General features: G+C 36.3%; 1 protein-coding gene across 1 annotated transcript in view; it reads left to right on the top strand.

Annotated features, from left to right (window-relative positions):
* Positions 1–17,104, top strand: part of LOC128553235 (E3 ubiquitin-protein ligase rnf213-alpha-like) — a gene marked incomplete at both ends in the record, with an annotated part of 54,287 nt that extends 37,183 nt beyond the window's left edge. The window contains 7 exon segments of the mRNA XM_053534360.1: positions 1,342–1,515; positions 2,073–2,231; positions 5,818–5,979; positions 6,425–6,671; positions 11,340–11,570; positions 16,188–16,374; positions 16,968–17,104. Coding sequence (XP_053390335.1) covers positions 1,342–1,515; positions 2,073–2,231; positions 5,818–5,979; positions 6,425–6,671; positions 11,340–11,570; positions 16,188–16,374; positions 16,968–17,104 — 1,297 coding nt within the window.
* Positions 17,105–18,401: the final 1,297 nt, after the last annotated feature.

The following is an 18,401-nucleotide window of genomic DNA, read 5'->3' as shown; positions in this document are numbered from 1 at the left end:
AGTGAGAGAAAGTATTGTGTACAATAACCACAACTCTTTCTTGATGTATTTAAGAATAATCTCCCTTTTTAGCTCACCTGAGCACAAAGTGCTCAGGGTTAGCTATTATGATCACTTACTGTATGGTGTCCATCCATCCATCGGCTGGTGTTGGTCCGTCATCCATTTTTTTTCCCCACACTTTTATTCAAACAACATTTCCCATGAAACGGTGCGGTAGAAGCTGATGAAACTTGGCTTGGGTGTCTTCTTCCAAAATCGTTCAGACCATTCCGCTTGGTTGCATAGAGGCTGCCAGAGCTAAAAATAGAAAAACAACATATCCTCCTAAACCGCTTTAGTCAGATTTTGAAATAATTTCACTCAAATGGTCATTATGTAACTTTAAAATCATCTTATCAGAAACTGCCAGTCTGATTTTGAAATAAACTCACACAAATGTTCTTTGTGTGAACCACCACCAGTTGTTGTTCATTTTATTTCCATTCATCAAAACACACTTCTGTAAGATGGCATGGTCACTTTTCGCTTTATTTATATAGTCTACAAATGTATGACTCTCTTCCAAGATTGTTCAAATTGTTCAGATTCTTAAAAAATCTGGTCACATTTCTCTATAATTATGTTTAAAGTAGAAAAATCCCCTCAGCAACTGCTTGCCAGTTTTTATAATAGTTCACACAAATGTTTCTTGGATGATCCTGTATCAAGATTTTTCAAATTAAACTGGTTCATCAAAAACATTGTCACAGGAGCTAAAATAGAACATCTCCAAAACTGATTTTGAAATTACTTCACAGAAATTTTTCTTTGGTGACTGTCTATCAAGATTATAGAAATAATTCCCCTTGGTAAAAAAAAACACAAAGACATGGCTTCATGATCTAAAGAAAGAAAAATCTTTAAGTGCCATCTCCTAAAGCACTGGTTTGATTTTGAGATAGTTTCATAGGATTTATTCTTTGGTTACCCTCTACTAAAGCTGTTAAAGCCACCCTGATTTGTCAAAAGACATGGTGCTGCAGGAGGGGGGAAGGATAATTTTTGTTATGTCATATGACATTACGGAAAACTTCAAAATGATTGCACACTGTTGTTTCTGGAGTGATAACTACGTGTTTGCATACCTATTTGAGCTGTGAAACTCTAGTGAGTGATCTAGGGCCATCATAGCCATTTTATTGTTTTGAAAGAGAGATAAATACAATTATTGATGAATTATCTTAATTTAAGTTTGCAGTTCCACTGTTTCAAATTGAGCTGGAATGTTAGTGTATTACAGGTTAGACTTTTTACATAAATCTTTCACAAAAATAAAAAAGAAATGGTTTCATTCCTTAGATCGACACAAGCCGCCAGCTACAGTGGTTAAAACAGATCAAGAAAGCGCATGGTTCAGTAGAAGTTACCTCCCTTATGCAAGCTGAGGCAATCAATGCCAATGGAATATTCACTGTTGGAAAAAATGCATGGAAGAAAGATGACAGGGCACAAAAAACTGATAATACTTTACTGGTTGGTCTTCTTTTTTAACTTGAGGTTGTCCTTAACAAATGAGTGCATATAAAACATATATATATAAGTCTACAAAAGCATCATCAATTTGCTCACATATTTATTGAATTCTGGAAAGGGACTGCATGAAGAGGCCATACTTCTTGACAGTTCAACGCCTTTAAACACTCACCATTTTTAAAGAACTGTTACATGTCTTTGTTTTGATGCAATTGCAATAAAGTCCCAGTGGTTAAACTTTATATAACTAAGTTAAACATCGATTTGAACAATTGTTTACATTTATTTCTTTACAAATGGCATTCTTTTATAAAGGGGGACAACTTTTGAAAATATTTTAAGTATCCAATGGTACAGAACAGTAAGGTAAAACATGACAGGTAGATTGTTTGTAAAAATGTTCCTTTACCAAACATTTCTGTGATTTGGTGATATACTGCTAAACCTTAAGAAAATGTTTAAAACCTTTGTGGCTTTCTTCTTTTGAGTTCATTGGACATTTCCAACAGTTATATACATAAAACAAGCACTTTTGATCAGACAGCAAAATATAACAGGTTGTAGCAGACACACTGAAGTTGACAGTACCAGAGAACGAGATTAAGAGAGAGTTAAGGAACTACACATTCTTCCAGCTACAGGACTTGCAGAGTCGACTAATGCTGGTGGCAGGAAAAGCTGGAAAAGGCAATGAGAGTGTTGACAGATTTACCATGGTAAATGAAACTGTATTCCTGTCATGTCACTCTCTTTTCATAGCTTTTCATTTTATCTGTTTTCCTTTCCTTGCTCTTTGTTTAAAATGATATCCTTTTTTATCGCCTATTATCAGTCTGTCTGCCAAGATATCCTCTAGAATCTTTTTTTCATAAGCCTCTGAAAATTTTTACTGGTCCGCGCATATAATATGGATAGCTATCCTACTCAATCTGGTGTTCATGTCGGCATCCACTTTCACTTTATCTCTGTTATTACTTGATGGATTTGCTAGAACTTGAAATAGTTGTTCCCTATCATCTTATACATCATACGACTTAAGGATGATAACTCTTAACCGACTTGTACAAGAATTATATCGTATAGCGGGTTATTTCTACGGGTGGGATAATTCTGTGTTTCTGCAGGCTCTCGGTATAATCGCGAAAATATTTCCTGCAGAATTTTTACCCAGGAAAAATTTAAACCGAAAATTTTTTTTTCACCAACTTGTTTCACGCTATGTTACCTGAGGTAATCCAAAGTTCACAATGGGATGGTCTATCAATTACCAATAATGGTATAATTGAGTGTAATGGTCAAAGTCCTAACTGTTAATCCCACAGAAAACTTTTTTTATGTTCTAGCAGTTTGCTAACATATACTTTTTCAATTCACATGTAGTTATATCTTACAATGTATTCATTCAAAGCAGAGTTTCTTTACAGCAGTTACCGGTAATTTAGTTTTTTGTTTTTCACGCGCTAGTCATTCTCACGGCGATGCATCATACGGGGAATTACCTACTCCTTGGCATTAAAAACGCAGAAATCTCTCTTCTTTTTATGTTAAAACGCAGAAATTTATCTTCCTTTCATGTGAAAACGCAGAAACAAAACACGCAGAAATTTATTCCACAATTTTTGGGACCAAAATGCAGAATTTTTTGACTGCAGAAATAACCCGCTATATGGTACCACCCCTTTTTACTAAGAATTTCAGGTTAATGTTTTGATGCACTTTCACTAGATCTCTGTTATTACTAAATGGATTTGATCCAAATATATGATAATTCTTGAATATCATCCAAATAAAATCACACAAGGTCTGTAACTCTGGTACCAATATTTAATGAAGTATACACCCTTTGTAGAATGTCATATTAGAAGTTTTTGATGTACTTCAACAATATTTCTGTTATTATGTCTCCCGCACCACTGTGGTGGGAGACATATTGATTTACTCCTGTCTGTGTGTCCCACAAATCTTGTCCGCACTCTAAGTCGAACATTTCTCATCTGATCTTCACCAAACTTTAATAAAATGTGTTTGCCAATAAGTCCTCGGCCAAGTTCGATAACTAGCCAAATCGGCCCAGGCACTTCAGAATTATGGCCCTTGAACTACCGAAAATCGCCCTGTACACAGATGCCAGTATCCGCACTCTTAAGTCATTGGTGCATAGTTGATGCCAGTATCTGCACTGTAAGTCATTGGTGCATGGTTGACTCAGATACATAACTATTCAGATGATTAGGCAGTTATGGGAGACATGTGCTTTTCTCAAAAGCAGCTCTAGTTACTAAAATGAGTTTTGATTAAAGCTTAAATGACTGTTCGACGTTATCCCCCTCATCATAATCCACAAAGTCCATAACTATGGTACCAATATTTCATGTTATGCCCCCACACATTTATGTTTGGGGTGGGAGGGAAGCATATAGCATTGCTGCTGTCCGTACGTACATCCGTCTGTACGTCTCGAAATCTTGTGTGTCCAAATCCTGCCGCACTATTACAGCTTGATTTGCTTCAAACTTCCACAGATGAATAAGCTTGATGCGAAGATGACCATAAAGGAAGGAGTTTTTTTTCTGTGACTATATTTACTACAGTTATGGCCCTTTGATAGTTTCGCTAAATGGAATATAGAGAAAAATCTTGTGTGTCCATCTCTTCCCACACTATTAGCCTGATTTGCTTCAAACTTTCACAGATGAATAAGCTTGATGCGAAGATGACCATAAAGGAAGGAGTTTTTTTTCTGTGACTATATTTACTACAGTTATGGCCCTTTGATAGTTTCGCTAAATGGAATATAGAGAAAAATCTTGTGTGTCCATCTCTTCCCACACTATTAGCCTGATTTGCTTCAAACTTTCACAGATGAATAAGCTTGATGCGCAGATGACCATAAAGGAAGGAATTTTTTTCTGGGACTATTTTTACTACAGTTATGGCTCTTTGATAGTTTTTGCTTTATGAAATATAAAGAAAAGTCTTGTGTGTTCAACTCATCCCACACTGTTAGCCTGATTTGATTCAAACTTTAACAGATGAACAAGCTTGATGTACAGATGACCATAAAGGAAGGAATTTTTGTCTGGAGCATAACTCAAAATTTTTAGTATTGAAGGTACTAAGTTGTAATGTCAAAGAACCATAACTCAAGTTGAACCAATTTTAAATTATCTCCCCTTATGTGAAAAAAGCTTGTCCAGAGCATAACTTGAAAAATATATGAGGGATTAATTTAATATTTTACATATTTATAGAAATCAGTAAGAGGGAGTGCAGTGTCAAAGAACAATAACTCTAGCTTACCCTAGGTTTTAATTATCTCCCTTTATGTATGAAAACTTTTCCAGTGTATTTCTTGAAAAGTATATAAAGATTGACTCAGTACTTCACACATTTATAGAGGTCAGTGAGAGGAAGTGCAGTAACTAAGAACCATGACTCTAGCTGGCCTCATTTTTTAATTATTACCCTTTCTGTTAAAAACTTTATAAGAGATACTTTCTTCAAACTTTAAATTCTTATAGAACACATTGAGGAGGAATGCAGTACATATGAACAATAACTCTAGATTACCCTATTTTTATTATCTCCCTTATGTGTAAAAGATTGTTTGAAGAATAACTTGAAAACTATATAAAGGATTGACTTTATACTTATAATCATTATGGTCTTTGAGAGGAAGTGCAGTAACTTAGAACCATAACTCTATATGTCCCTGTTTTTGAATATTGCCCCCCCCCCCCCCCCCCCAAACCCCTTAAGGTATTTGCTTCGGGGAGCATCCATCGGTGTTACCGATTGCCGTGCTTACAGAGTTGTATCACTTTGAATAGTGAAACCTAGTCACTGGCTCTCTGAGACCAGTGATATAATTAATAAGCTGTATCATCACAGCTTTGATAACAGTTATTTGCCTACACATCCTGTTCCTGCGTGTATGAAAAGCAGATTAAGATACAGACATCTAGTTTTTTTTATCTGTACTATTTTTAATGTAGGTATGTTTAACTTGTTTTTATGTCAAGAAATGATTGTGAGACATATAGGTTTTCACTAGTCAGATTGCTAGAATGTAATAATACAAAACTTTTATTATTCAATATTTGGCAGAAGTAGTTAAAACATAGTGGATCATCTGAAGTGTAGATTTAATGTTCTTAAAGAAGTTTTGATTGGGTCATTATTCCTGGAATTTTGGCCAGAGTAGAGCAGACTACTAACTTTTTTGAACAAAATATTTTGTGATGCATTATAAGTATGTTCCCTTGTCCACCTGTCTGTTTATGTTCAAAATATCTATTACAGATATTTGACAGCATTACAAGGCTCAGCACAGTCTATTTAAAACTTTGTTCTAGTGGTTGTGTTTTGTTCAAAGACTGGACTGCAAAATTTCTGTGCAACCCTGATCGCCCTGTTTGTGCTATATTGGAGTTTGGACATGGTGAAGGAGTGCCACAACTAAAGGTATAACTTTCTTTTGTGTGAGTTTTTGTCCAAAAGCTTTAGAGATTTAATATTGTCTCCTTCTGTACATCTGATTCTTTTACTATTAATTTTAGAATTCAAAATACACTTTTTCGCCATATAAATTAGCAATGAGGTGCTGGAAATTTACATTCATAAAGAGAAATGACATCATGACGCTTGTATACATAATTGTTCTGGTATAGTTTATTATCTGTAGAATAAATTTATCTTTGAAATAACTTTTTTAACTAAGAAATGTACTGAATGAAGACCGAGCTTTAAAGTCATTTGATTTTTACATTGTTTTAGGTAAAAATACATAATTTCTAGGTGAATTTACTAGCCTGATATAGTTGGATTATTATGCTAGTAGTTTAAATTGTTGTTTGAGGTTGTTAACCTTAAACATTGCTATAAACCTGATATAAAAATCTGTTTCCAGGGTAGAGGATCCACATCAGAAGATTTAAAAGACATCATTCGAGAACTTGCAAACTTTATGGAGAATTGTCTAGAAGAATGGCTGAAGCACATCAAAGAGAAACGCAAGAGTTACCTGCACCTTAACTACTATACTGTTGACCAGTTGGTTATCCTGCAGAGGGAGTTGGTAAAAATGGGGACAGAGTTAGAGCCCTCTCATCTTGTCTATCCTCTGTTATGTGCTGTAAAGGAAGATTGTACACCAGGTATTTGCAAGAAATAATTCACTATTTTGATCAACAAACGTAGTCTCTCCAGCTTTTTTGCAGGTACATTGCAGCAAATTTCACAATTGTTCTCAACTGTAACACATAAGGGACATCTGTAGCCTGAATTTTTAGCTCACCTGAGCCAAAGGCTCAGGGTGAGCTATTCTGATCACTCAGCGTCCGGCGTCCGGCAGCCGTAAACGTTTACTTTAAACGACATCTCCTCATAAACCGCTAGGCCAATTTCATCCAAACTTCACAGGAATGTTCCTTGGGTGAAGCTCTACAAAAACTGTTCAAAGAATTGAATTCTATGCAGAACTCTGGTTGCCATGGCAACCGAAAGGAAAAACTTTAAAAATCTTCTTTTCAAAAATCAGAAGCCCTAGAGCTTAGATATTTGGTGTGAAGCATTGCCTGGTGGACCTCTACGAAGTTTGTTCAAATCATGACCCCGGGGTCACTTGATTTTACATAGGAAAATGTTAAAAAATTCTTCTCAAAAACCAGAAGCCCTAGAGCATAGATATTTGACATGTAGCATTGCCTAGTGGACCTCTACTAAAGTTGTTCAAATCATGACCCCTGGGTCAAAATTGACCCCGCCCCAGGGGTCACTTGATTTTACATAGATTTCTATAGGAAAATTTTCAAAATTTTTAAAAAAATAAACCAGAAGGCTTAGAGCTTAGATATTTGACATGTAGCATTGCCTAGTAGATCTCTACAAAATTTGTTCAAATCATGACCCCGGGGTCAAAATTGACCCCGCCCCAGGGGTCACTTGATTTTACATAGGAAAATCTTCAAAAATTTTCTAAAAATAAACCAGAAGGCCTAGATCTTAGATATTTGACATGTAGCATTGCCTAGTAGACTTCTACAAAATTTATTTAAATCATGACCCCCGGGGTCAAATTGACCCCGCCCCATGGGGTTACTTGATTGTACATAGAAAAATCTTCAAAATTTTCTAAAAATAAACCACAAGGCCTAGAGCTTAGATATTTGTCATGTAGCATTGGCTAGTGGACCTCTACAAAATTGTTCAAATCTTGACCCCCCAGGTTCAAATTGACCCAGCCCCAGGGGTTACTTGATTGTACATAGGGAAATTTCATAAATTTGCTAAAATAAACCAGAATGCCTAGATCTTAGATATTAGATATGTAACGTTGCCTTGAAGACTTCTACAAACTTTGTTCAAATCATGACCACGGGGTAAAATTGGCCCCACCCCAGGGGTTACTTGATTGTACATCGGAAAATCTTCCAAAGAATCTCTAAAAATCATCAGTTTGACATTTGAAACATGTAGCTCATATTACTCAGGTGAGCGATCCAGGGTCATCATGACCCTCTTGTTATGTTTGCTATCATTGAATCACTCTGCTCAGGTTGTCATATGAAAAGTCATTGAAGCGGCTATGGAAGGTTGTTTCTTATGCCCTGTTGCTCCCCATGCCTGAAAATAATGCTAGAATGGTGCATAGAGTATTCAGGGCTTTTTCCAAGAAATGGATCATCCTATTTTACTCAGGCAATAAAAAGAAATAGAAAGAGTTTGTTTTATCAAGATAAACTTTGGGTCAAGTTCAAGGTCAGTGTTACTTATATTTAGACAATTCCACCCTGGCGTAGTGGTCTAGGGCATTGGGCCAAAGTTATCCTTTGTGCTTTGAAACGAATGGGTTTGTGGTTCAAGTTACTAAAAATAGATTTTTTTTATGCCCACGGCATCTGCTGATGTGGGAGGCATATAGTGATTGTCCTGTCCGTCCGTTTGTTCGTCCGGGCTAACAAATTGGTACTTGAGTGTCTAGCAGGTTAGGGTTTGGACTCTTTGTTTATATGACAGTCACTTTAAAAAGTGTCCAAAAGTGGGTTTATGTGGCTATTTTTGGGGTTTATGTGGCTAAAATTTAACATTGTAAAGTCACTTAAGTATCATACCGTGAGTACTTCCGTTCGTCCGTCCGTACGAGGTTAACCAAATGGGACCGTTTCGTCTAGCATCAATACCCCTTACAAGAATGACTTGATACTAATGCAGATGTAACCTGTGACAATTCCTCATCTTCAGACATCACCTGACCTCAGTTTGACCTTGACCTTGACCTGATTTTGGACTTAGGTTGCTTTATATAGGCCATCTCTTGGTTAACCAAATGGGACCGTTTCGTCTAGCATCAATACTGCTTACAAGAATAAATTGATACTAATACAGATGTAACCTGTGACCATTCCTCATCTTCAAACATCACCTGACCTCAGTTTGACCTTGACCTCGTTTTGGATTTAGGTTGCTTTGTATCAACAAGGATGGCAGTTAACCAAATGGGACCGTTTCGTCTAGCATCAATACCGCTTACAAGAATGAATTGATACTAATACAGATGTAACCTGTGACCATTCCTCATCTTCAAACATCACCTGACCTCAGTTTGACCTTGACTTCGTTTTGGACTTAGGTTGCTTTGTATCGACGTTTATTGAACGCAGCTCCTTGTTTTTCACTGTGATCATCAAAAGGTGGTTTAAAAACTTTTGTTGGGATTGACTTACTGGTCCCAAACATAGGTATAGCAAGTTTATATAAAGAATTAGCTTTGGATGATACATGGGGGGTCACTGTAACTATAAATAGAACGGCTTCCACTTACTATCTTTAGTTTGGGTACACCTATTGTCTGCAAACTAGGTGTGTAGATGGCTTTTATCAAACACAAAGGTTTGAACTATATTTTGGGGTCATTTGGGTCAAGGTCACTGTTACTAGAAATAGAAAATTGGTTTCTGTTTGGAATGCGATAACTTGATTAATCTGCAGACTTCAAAGTTCCTCTGTGGTGCATTGGTCTAGATTGTTGGGCCAGAGTGATCTAATTTTTGTGATCTGAAACAGATGGAACATGGTTCAAATCCCAGTCAGGTCCTAACACTTTTTAGCTCACCTGAGCCAAAGGCTCAAGGTGAGCTTTTGTGACCGCTTGATGTCCTTCGTGCGTCATCCATCCGTTAACAGTTTCTAAAAAAAATCTTTTTTTTTCTCCAAAACTACTAGGCAGATTTACACCAAACATCACAGGAATGATCTTTGGGTGGCCCCTTTTCAAAATTGCCCAAAGAATTAAAATCCATTCAGAACTGTGGTTGCAATGGCAAGTGAAATGAAAATCTTTAAAGATCTTCTTAGAAACTTGATTTCAAAAATATTTTCTAGAAATGATCTCTAGGTGACTCTACTAAAATTACTTAAGGCAGTCTGTTTTAGTAAAAAAACATGGCCGCCAGGGGGCAAAGCTTATTTTCCCTCGATGGCTATATTGTAAATTTTAAAAGTCTTCTTCAAACCATTTGGCAGATTTACACTAAACTTCACAGAAATGATCCTTGGATGGCCTCCTTTCAAAATTGCCCAAATAATTAAAGTCCATTCAGAACTGTAGTTGCCATGGCAACCGAAAGGAAAATCTATAGAATTCTTCTTCTCAGAAACTGTCAGCCGGATTTCGATGGCTATATTGTAAATTTTAAAAGTCTTCTTCAAACCATTTGGCAGATTTACACTAAACTTCACAGAAATGATCCTTGGATGGCCTCCTTTCAAAATTGCCCAAATAATTAAAGTCCATTCAGAACTGTAGTTGCCATGGCAACCGAAAGGAAAATCTATAGAATTCTTCTTCTCAGAAACTGTCAGCCGGATTTCAAAAATATTTTTTAGAAATGATCTTTTTGTGACTTTTTACCAAAATTGCTTAAGCTATTTTATCTCCTTAAAATACATGGCCGCCAGGGACGGGGCTTATTTTCCCTATATGACTATACAATCAAACCTGTCTATAAAGACCACCCTTGGGAGAGCCAAAATATGGTCTTTACTTGGAGTTGGTCTTTATTCACAGGTTGAAATACACTGTAAATGTTAAAATGGGAAACAAAACAAGTGGTCTTTAGAGCCAGGTGGTCTCTGTTCAGAGGTGGTCTTTAACACAGGTTTGACAGTATTGTAAATTTTAAAAATCTTCTGCTTTGAAACCTGAAGACCTAGAGTTTAGATATTTGGTATGTGGCATTGTCTAGTGGACTTTTACACAGATTGTTCAAGTTATGATCCCAGGGTCAGTATTGGTCCCGCCACGTGGTACCTTGAATTTACATAGAGTTCTGTAGGAAAAACAAAAAAATGTTCTTCTCTGGAACCGGAAGGCATATTTTGCATGTGGCATTGTCTAGTGGTCCTTTACTAAGATTGTTCAAACCATGACCCAGAGTCCATTTAAAGCCACGCTATGGGGTCACTTAATTTTTATATGAGATATACAGGAAAAAATACTTCGAACATTATCTGATCATATTTCCTAGACTGTTTAATTATAATTACCTGGGACCCCAAGTAATTAGGGGTCACTTGAATGTGACCTTGACCTACTGACCTACTTTCATGGTTTTTAGGATACAGCCTGGAAATTTGGATGACATACCTTATAGTTTGTGCAGTCTTTGGTTACTATATTTTCTCACTGTTATTACCCAAGCAAACTAGATTATGATAAGTATGAAAAATTATTTTAAAAGCTTAATGTCTGTGTAAAAGAGCAATTAAAAGGCATGTTTTGGAAAGAATGAAGGATAAGTTCTGAGTTTCTCACTTGATTACAGATGATCTACTTGAGGCTATGACAGCTGCGAAAGAGGAGATAACTGTTGACACAAATATGGAAGATGAAGACACAGGAGATAGCGAGAGTGATGACGGGGAAATGCCAGTCTATGCTACTGAAGATGAGAAGAAAGCAAACTTTGTACAAGAGTTAGTACAAGCAGGATACGAAGAGGCACTTGCAATGAAAGCTTTCGAGTTTGTAGAAGACAAGGAAGATGTCTCTGCTGGTAATATATATCTGTATATATATAGTATATGTATATATATCTGCTTTAATACTGTAGATTTGTAACTTTTACATTTTCCCCCTATTTTTAGCTCACCTGAGCACGAAGTGCTCAAGGCGAGCTTTTGTGATCACCCTGTGTCCGTCGTCCGTCGTCCGTCGTCGTCAACAATTTGACTGTTAACACTCTAGAGGTCACAGTTTTGGCCTAATCTTAATGAAACTTTGTCAGAATGTTACCCTTAATAAAATCTTGGACGAGTACGAAATTGGGTCATCTGGGATCAAAAACTAGGTCACCAGGTCAAATCAAAGGAAAAGCTTGTTAACACTCTAGAGGTCACAATTTTGGCCCAATCTTAATGAAACTTGGTCAGAAAGTTACCCTCAATAAAATCTTAGATGAATTTGATATTGGGTTATCTGGGGTGAAAAACTAGGTCACTAGGTCAAATCAAAGGAAAAGCTTGTTTACACTGTAGAGGCCACATTTATGACTATATCTTCATGAAACTTGGTCAGAATGTTAATCTTGATGATCTCAAGGTCGAATTTGAATCTGGGTCATGTAGGATCAAAACCTAGGTCACTAGATCAAATCAAAAGAAAAGCTAGTTAATACTGTAGAGGCCACATTTATGACCATATCTAAATTAAACTTGGTCAGAATGTTAATCTTGATGATCTATAGGCCACTTTCAAATCTGGGTCAGGTGGGTCAAAAACTAGGTCACTAGGTCAGATCAAAGGAAAAGCTTGTTAACACTCTAGAGGCCACATTTATGACTGTATCTTCATGAAACTTAGAATGTTAATCTTGATGACCTTTAGGTCAAGTTCGAATCTGGGTCATGTGGGGTCAAAAACTAGGTCATCAGGTTAAATCAAAGGAAAACCTATTTAACACTTTAGAGGCCACATTTATGACCATATCTTAACGAAACTTGGTCAGAATGTTAATCTTGATGATCTTTAGGTCAGTAGGTCAGGTGAGTGATACAGGGCCTTCATGGCCCTCTTGTTAAAGGTAACAGTTACTTATTGAATTTGCTTTTAACATAAAAATTATGGCTTGTTTAAGAGCAAATAATTCCTATTCATTCCTATTCATGTGGTGTTAATTCCCAAGTTCATATTTTTGATAACATCATCAAAAACTAATAGCATTATAAATTTAATCTTAGCTTTAGTATGCAAATATTGAAAGGTAAAATTATTTTTGTCATTTATTTTTAGCTCGACTATTCGAAGAATATGGAGGGCTATACTACTCATCCCGGCGTCAGCGTCGGCGTTGGTTAAAGTTTTTTATAATGTCAAATATCTTGAACACTATCTAGGATATTCAGCTGAGTCTTGGAATACTTGCATATAGTGACAGTGTGCACAAGTATGACAAGGGACATTACTCTGTCAGCAATTTTTAAAGTGTTATGCCCATTTTTATGCCCCCACTTTGTGGGGGGGCATATAGATTTGCTCTTGTCCGTCCGTCCGTCTGTCCGTCCTTCCGAAAATGTTGTGTCGCGCATAGCTCTGAAAGTATTTGACGTAGAGTCACAAAACTTTACAGGAATGTTGGTCAGCATGTGTAGTTGTGCACCTGGGGTTTCGCGTCCGGATTCATTCAGTCATGTAGAAGTTATGGCCCCTGACTTTGTAAAAATTGGTCATTTTAATGTTGTGTCGTGCCTAGCTCCAAAAATATATGACCTAGAGTCACAAAACTTTACAGGCATGTTGGTCAGCATGTGTAGTTGTGCACCTGGGGTTTCGCGTCCGGATTAATCCAGACATGTAGGAGTTATGGCCCCTGACTTAGTAAAAAATTGGTCATTTTAATGTTGTGTCGCGCATAGCTCCAAAAGTATTTGACCTAGAATCACCAAAGTTTACAGGAATGTTGGTCAGCATGTGTAGTTGTGCACCTGGGGTTTCGCGTCCGGATTCATTCAGTCATGTAGCAGTTATGGCCCCTGACTTTGTAAAAATTGGTCATTTTAATGTTGTGTCATGCCTAGCTCCAAAAGTATATGACCTAGAGTCACAAAACTTTACAGGCATGTTGGTCAGCATGTGTAGTTGTGCACCTGGGGTTTCGCGTCCGGATTCATCCAGTCATGTAGGAGTTATTGCCCCTGACTTAGTAAAAAATTGGTCATTTTAATGTTGTGTCGCGCATAGCCCCAAAAGTATTTGACCTAGAATCACCAAAGTTTACAGGAATGTTGGTCAGCATGTGTAGTTGTGCACCTGGGGTTTCGCATCCGGATTCATTCAGTATTGTAGGAGTTCTGGCCCCTGACTAATGTCATGTAGTGGGGGCATCTGTGTCCCATGGACACATTTCTAGTTAACTTAAAAATTTTGGTTAAAGTTTTTGATAAAGTCAAATATCTTGAACACTATCAAAGGTATTCAACTGAGACTTACTTGCATATAGTGACAGTGTACACATGTATGACAAGGGACATTACTCTGTCAGCAATATTTTCAGAGTTATGTCCCTTTTAACTTAGAAATTTGATTAAAATTACTCATAATGATAACTATCTCTGCAATGCATTGGTACATTGGATTCAAACTTCACACATGTTTTTAGGGTCAGTAAATATAGTCACAGGTCCAGGTCCTAGAAGTCTAACTTGTATTTTAACAAAATTATGTGCCTTTTTATACTCGGAAAATTCATGTGTTAATACAGAGTACAATTTTCTGCCTTTGTAAGTACTTGAGGGCTATTGTATTGAAACTTCACACATGTCTTGGGGTCATTGCATATGGTCACTGGGCCAAGTCCAATAACTCTGAATTGTATTTTAACAGAATTATACCCCTTTGTCTACTTAGTTCATACTGAGGTTTTGCATGCAACTTAAAATCTTTCTAAGTACTAGGACTATTGGATTGAGACTACAAAGCTAAGGGTCAGTTTAAAAGGTCGCATAATTTCTTGGACTTGTAATTTAACAGAACTATGCCCCTTTTGTACTTACTGTGTAAATTCTGCATACAAATTTCTTGCTGTTGTAAGTACTTGTAAATTACAGCAGGGTTTATAATTTTGACCCTAACTGTGACACAGTTGTAACAGTTGTAACAGTACTATTATTAAATTCATTTTATTGACAAGCCTTTGAATAGTCGAGCCTGCTGTCATCAGACAGCTCGTTTATTTCTGATCTTTCCATGAGCATTTTAATGAAAAGAATTTTAATGTCTGTATTCCACAAATGCATTAGATAAATCCTCCATTTATGTTTTGGTATAGTTTTAGCTATTAGTTAGCATTTAAGTCAAAGAGTTTGATATCTGTGTTGTTGTTGGCTTAGATCTTACTGGACCCTTAATGAGCCGTTAGACTAATTGCCTGTAAATTTTCTATTCTAATTATTAGTCCTGAAGAATGTATACTTCAGAAGCTTAAGTTACTAACATGATGTTTTAATTTAATTGTAAAGACATTTTAGTGTTCCTTAAGCAATGGTCACATTTACGTTCACGCACGTAGTTGGTCGTAGTTCATTTTAAACGTAATTTGTCGTAGTAATACTACGGTCAACTAGGTTGAAGTACGCTGGAACTAGGTTTAAAAGATGAAATATGGAAAGTCTAAGTACGTTAAAGTACGTGTAAGTACGAACAACTACGTTCAGCTACGAGTAAATCGGGTAGGGTTAACTAGGGTATCACTACGTCTTACCACGAGTTACTACGTTACACTACGTATATACTACGATCGAAGTACGAACAACTACGACAAACTACAATGAACTACGTTGAGCTACGGAAAAGCGTTGTGGTTGCGCCTGCGCAGGACGGGAAAGCTACAGTCATTTTGCTCTAGGAAGTTGACGAGACAGCATCATTTAAGCTTCAGTATGCCGCCTAGGAAAAAAACGATGTTATAAAACAGAATGGCCGAAAAACTGAATTTAAAAGTAAAATGCATAAAAATGCGCAATTTATACCACAGATTTGCTAACTAATGCAAAGAAAATATAATTTAAATGCAATATATAAAATGGATTTTTCCCGGTCTTCATGGTAAATGAACAGTTGATTGCTAGCGCGATTCATGTACATGTATTTGCCGATCCAAATCTGTTGTTCATTTCGCATGAATACCGAAAAAATTCTGTTTAATTTTTTAAGTATTTATAATTAGCGATATTACCATACTAGAATTGAAATTAATTTATATAACAGTAAAGATTTTGTGTAATCGGCTCTCGTTTCATATCATGTTTGTACTTGTACTACGATCAAAAACGATACACACTACTGTTAAGTACGATCAAGTACGTTTAACTAAAATCAACTACGTTCAAACTACGGTCACAGTAGGGTCAAAACATCGTAGTTAATCGTAGTCAGATTTTGAACATGTCGAAAAATTATTTGCTTACTACGGACAAATCATACGTTCGAACTACGATCATTACTACGTTTGACTACGATTATCTACGTGTAACTACGCTTAGTACGATCAACTACGATCAACTACGATCATTCCTTACTACGATTAACTACGTGTAGTGTGACCACGCCATTATACATTAACTCTTATTGTTTCATTGTATAACTGGAAACAATGTAATACTATGATACTACCTAGGTATTGTCTGGTGTATGGACCATGATGACATTGTAATGTCTGATGACCATGATAGAACAGAGACCGAAAATATTGAGCCAGTGGATGAGAAGCTTACACAGCGACCTACCTTCAGTGGATGGAGCCAATCACAGACTGACATACAAACCATGATCACAACTAACATATCTGGATTGAAAAAGCAAAAGTACGCTGATATTTTCTACTTTTCTAAACGCTGTAATATATGGTGGAGATAAAACCTAATCACTTCTTACAGTTTGGTTTATAAACTACAATGTTTTTAACAGTAACACAAAAGTTCAATAAATTTCCATCAAATTGAAACATAAAGACTTTGTTTTATTTTTGTTGGGTTTAACTTAGCACCGACACAATTATAGGTCATATGGCAACTTTTCAGCTTTGATGGTGGAGGAATATTTCCATGTGCTATGCATTATTTCATCACGGGCGGGCACCGGAGTAGAATTACCGACCTTCCATAAGCCAGCACATGAAGAATTCAATGCCCCAAGTGAGGCTGGAACACACATCGGTGAGGGGCAAGTGATTTGAAGTCAGCAACCTTAACCACTTGGCCACGGAGGCCCCAAAACATAAAGACTTGTAATATAATTAAATAATAAATATACCATTTGCAGTATAATTAAATAATAAATATACCATTTAAAAGTGAACAGTACAAATATTTTTTCATTGTTATTTTGTTAAATTGCTACATGTGTTACTTCCCATGTTACATGTACAAAAAATGCAACTTTTTGTTTTCATTTTTAGAGATGATGGATCTGCACCTTTGATTGGTGACCTCAAAGCATTATGGAAACAGTTTTTGGAGTCCATTACATCCAACATTCGAGACTATCTTAGTCTTGAACACCTTGGTCTAATCTTGAATCATCTTGCTAGGAAAAGTAAGAATCACTTTAATTTTAAAACCTGAAACAGTCTTGAATTTAAAAAGCATTAGATTAACACTAGGGAAGGCAGTTGTGAGAATTATTTTAAATTATTTGCAGTTGAGCCTTTCTAAATTGGGAAAACGTTTTGATAAAGCATATAAGTTGTATCACTTTTTGCAAAGTTAAACTAGAATGCAGCATCACATTATTATGTGACTAAAAAAATGATTGAATAAGGAAAGATTTGAATGTTTTGATAATTATTGTAAAAATCAGCAGTTTGTGGTTTGACACGTAGCTACGAAATCATAGTATTCATGGGGGACTACTTTCCACAAAAATAAATCCCAGCAAACTTCCTATTTATTTCATGTTCAGAAGTTGAAATTCACAAATTCATATTCCCAAAAAATAGTCAGTTTTAGGCAAACCTGTGAAATTACATGCTCACAAAATTTAATGATTTCAGGGTATTTTAAGATCAAGTAGTGCAGATGTTAATTGTCAATTGAAATGGGAAAATAAATATAATAATTATGTTGTTTCTTTGAATTCAGATCTAGTAGTAGGCAGTACTTATTGTACCCCCCGACAACAAAGTTGTAAGTGGGGGTATACTGGTTTCAGGTTGTCTGTCTGTCTGTCTGTCTGCCCGTAGACACAATCTTGTGCGCACCATCTTTCCTTGTCCCCTTGACACAATTTAATGAAACTTCACACAAGTGATCAGTAACAACAGTAGTTGTGTATGGGGCATGTTAGGTTCTTTCAGAAAAAAATTGCAGAGTTACGGGACTTTGTTTTTTATTACTATACTATATACATAGACACAATATTGTGCGCACCATCTCTCCTCATCCCCTTGACACAATTTAATGAAACTTCACACAAGTGATCAGTAACAACAGTAGTTGTGCATGGGACATGTTAGGTTCTTTCAGAAAAAAAAATTGCAGAGTTACAGGACTTTGTTTTTTGTTACTATACTATATACATAGACACAATCTTGTGCGCACCATCTCTCCTCATCCCCTTGACACAATTTAATGAAACTTCACACAAGTGATCAGTAACAACAGTAGTTGTGCAAGGGGCATGTTAGGTTCTTTCAGAATTTTTTTTTGCAGAGTTAGGGGACTTTGTTTTTTGTTACTATACTATATACATAAACACAATCTTGTGCGCACCATCTCTCCTCATCCCCTTGACACAATTTAATGAAACTTCACACAGTAACAACAGTAGTTGTGCATGGGGCATGTTAGGTTCTTTCAACAACAAAAATTGCAGAGTTATGGGACTTTGTTTC

Source organism: Mercenaria mercenaria, unplaced genomic scaffold (genome assembly GCF_021730395.1).
Source record: "Mercenaria mercenaria strain notata unplaced genomic scaffold, MADL_Memer_1 contig_3615, whole genome shotgun sequence".
NCBI classification, from domain to species: Eukaryota; Metazoa; Mollusca; class Bivalvia; order Venerida; family Veneridae; genus Mercenaria; species Mercenaria mercenaria.
Note: the sequence above shows the minus strand (reverse complement) of the source record. Positions and strands in the feature narration are given on the sequence as shown.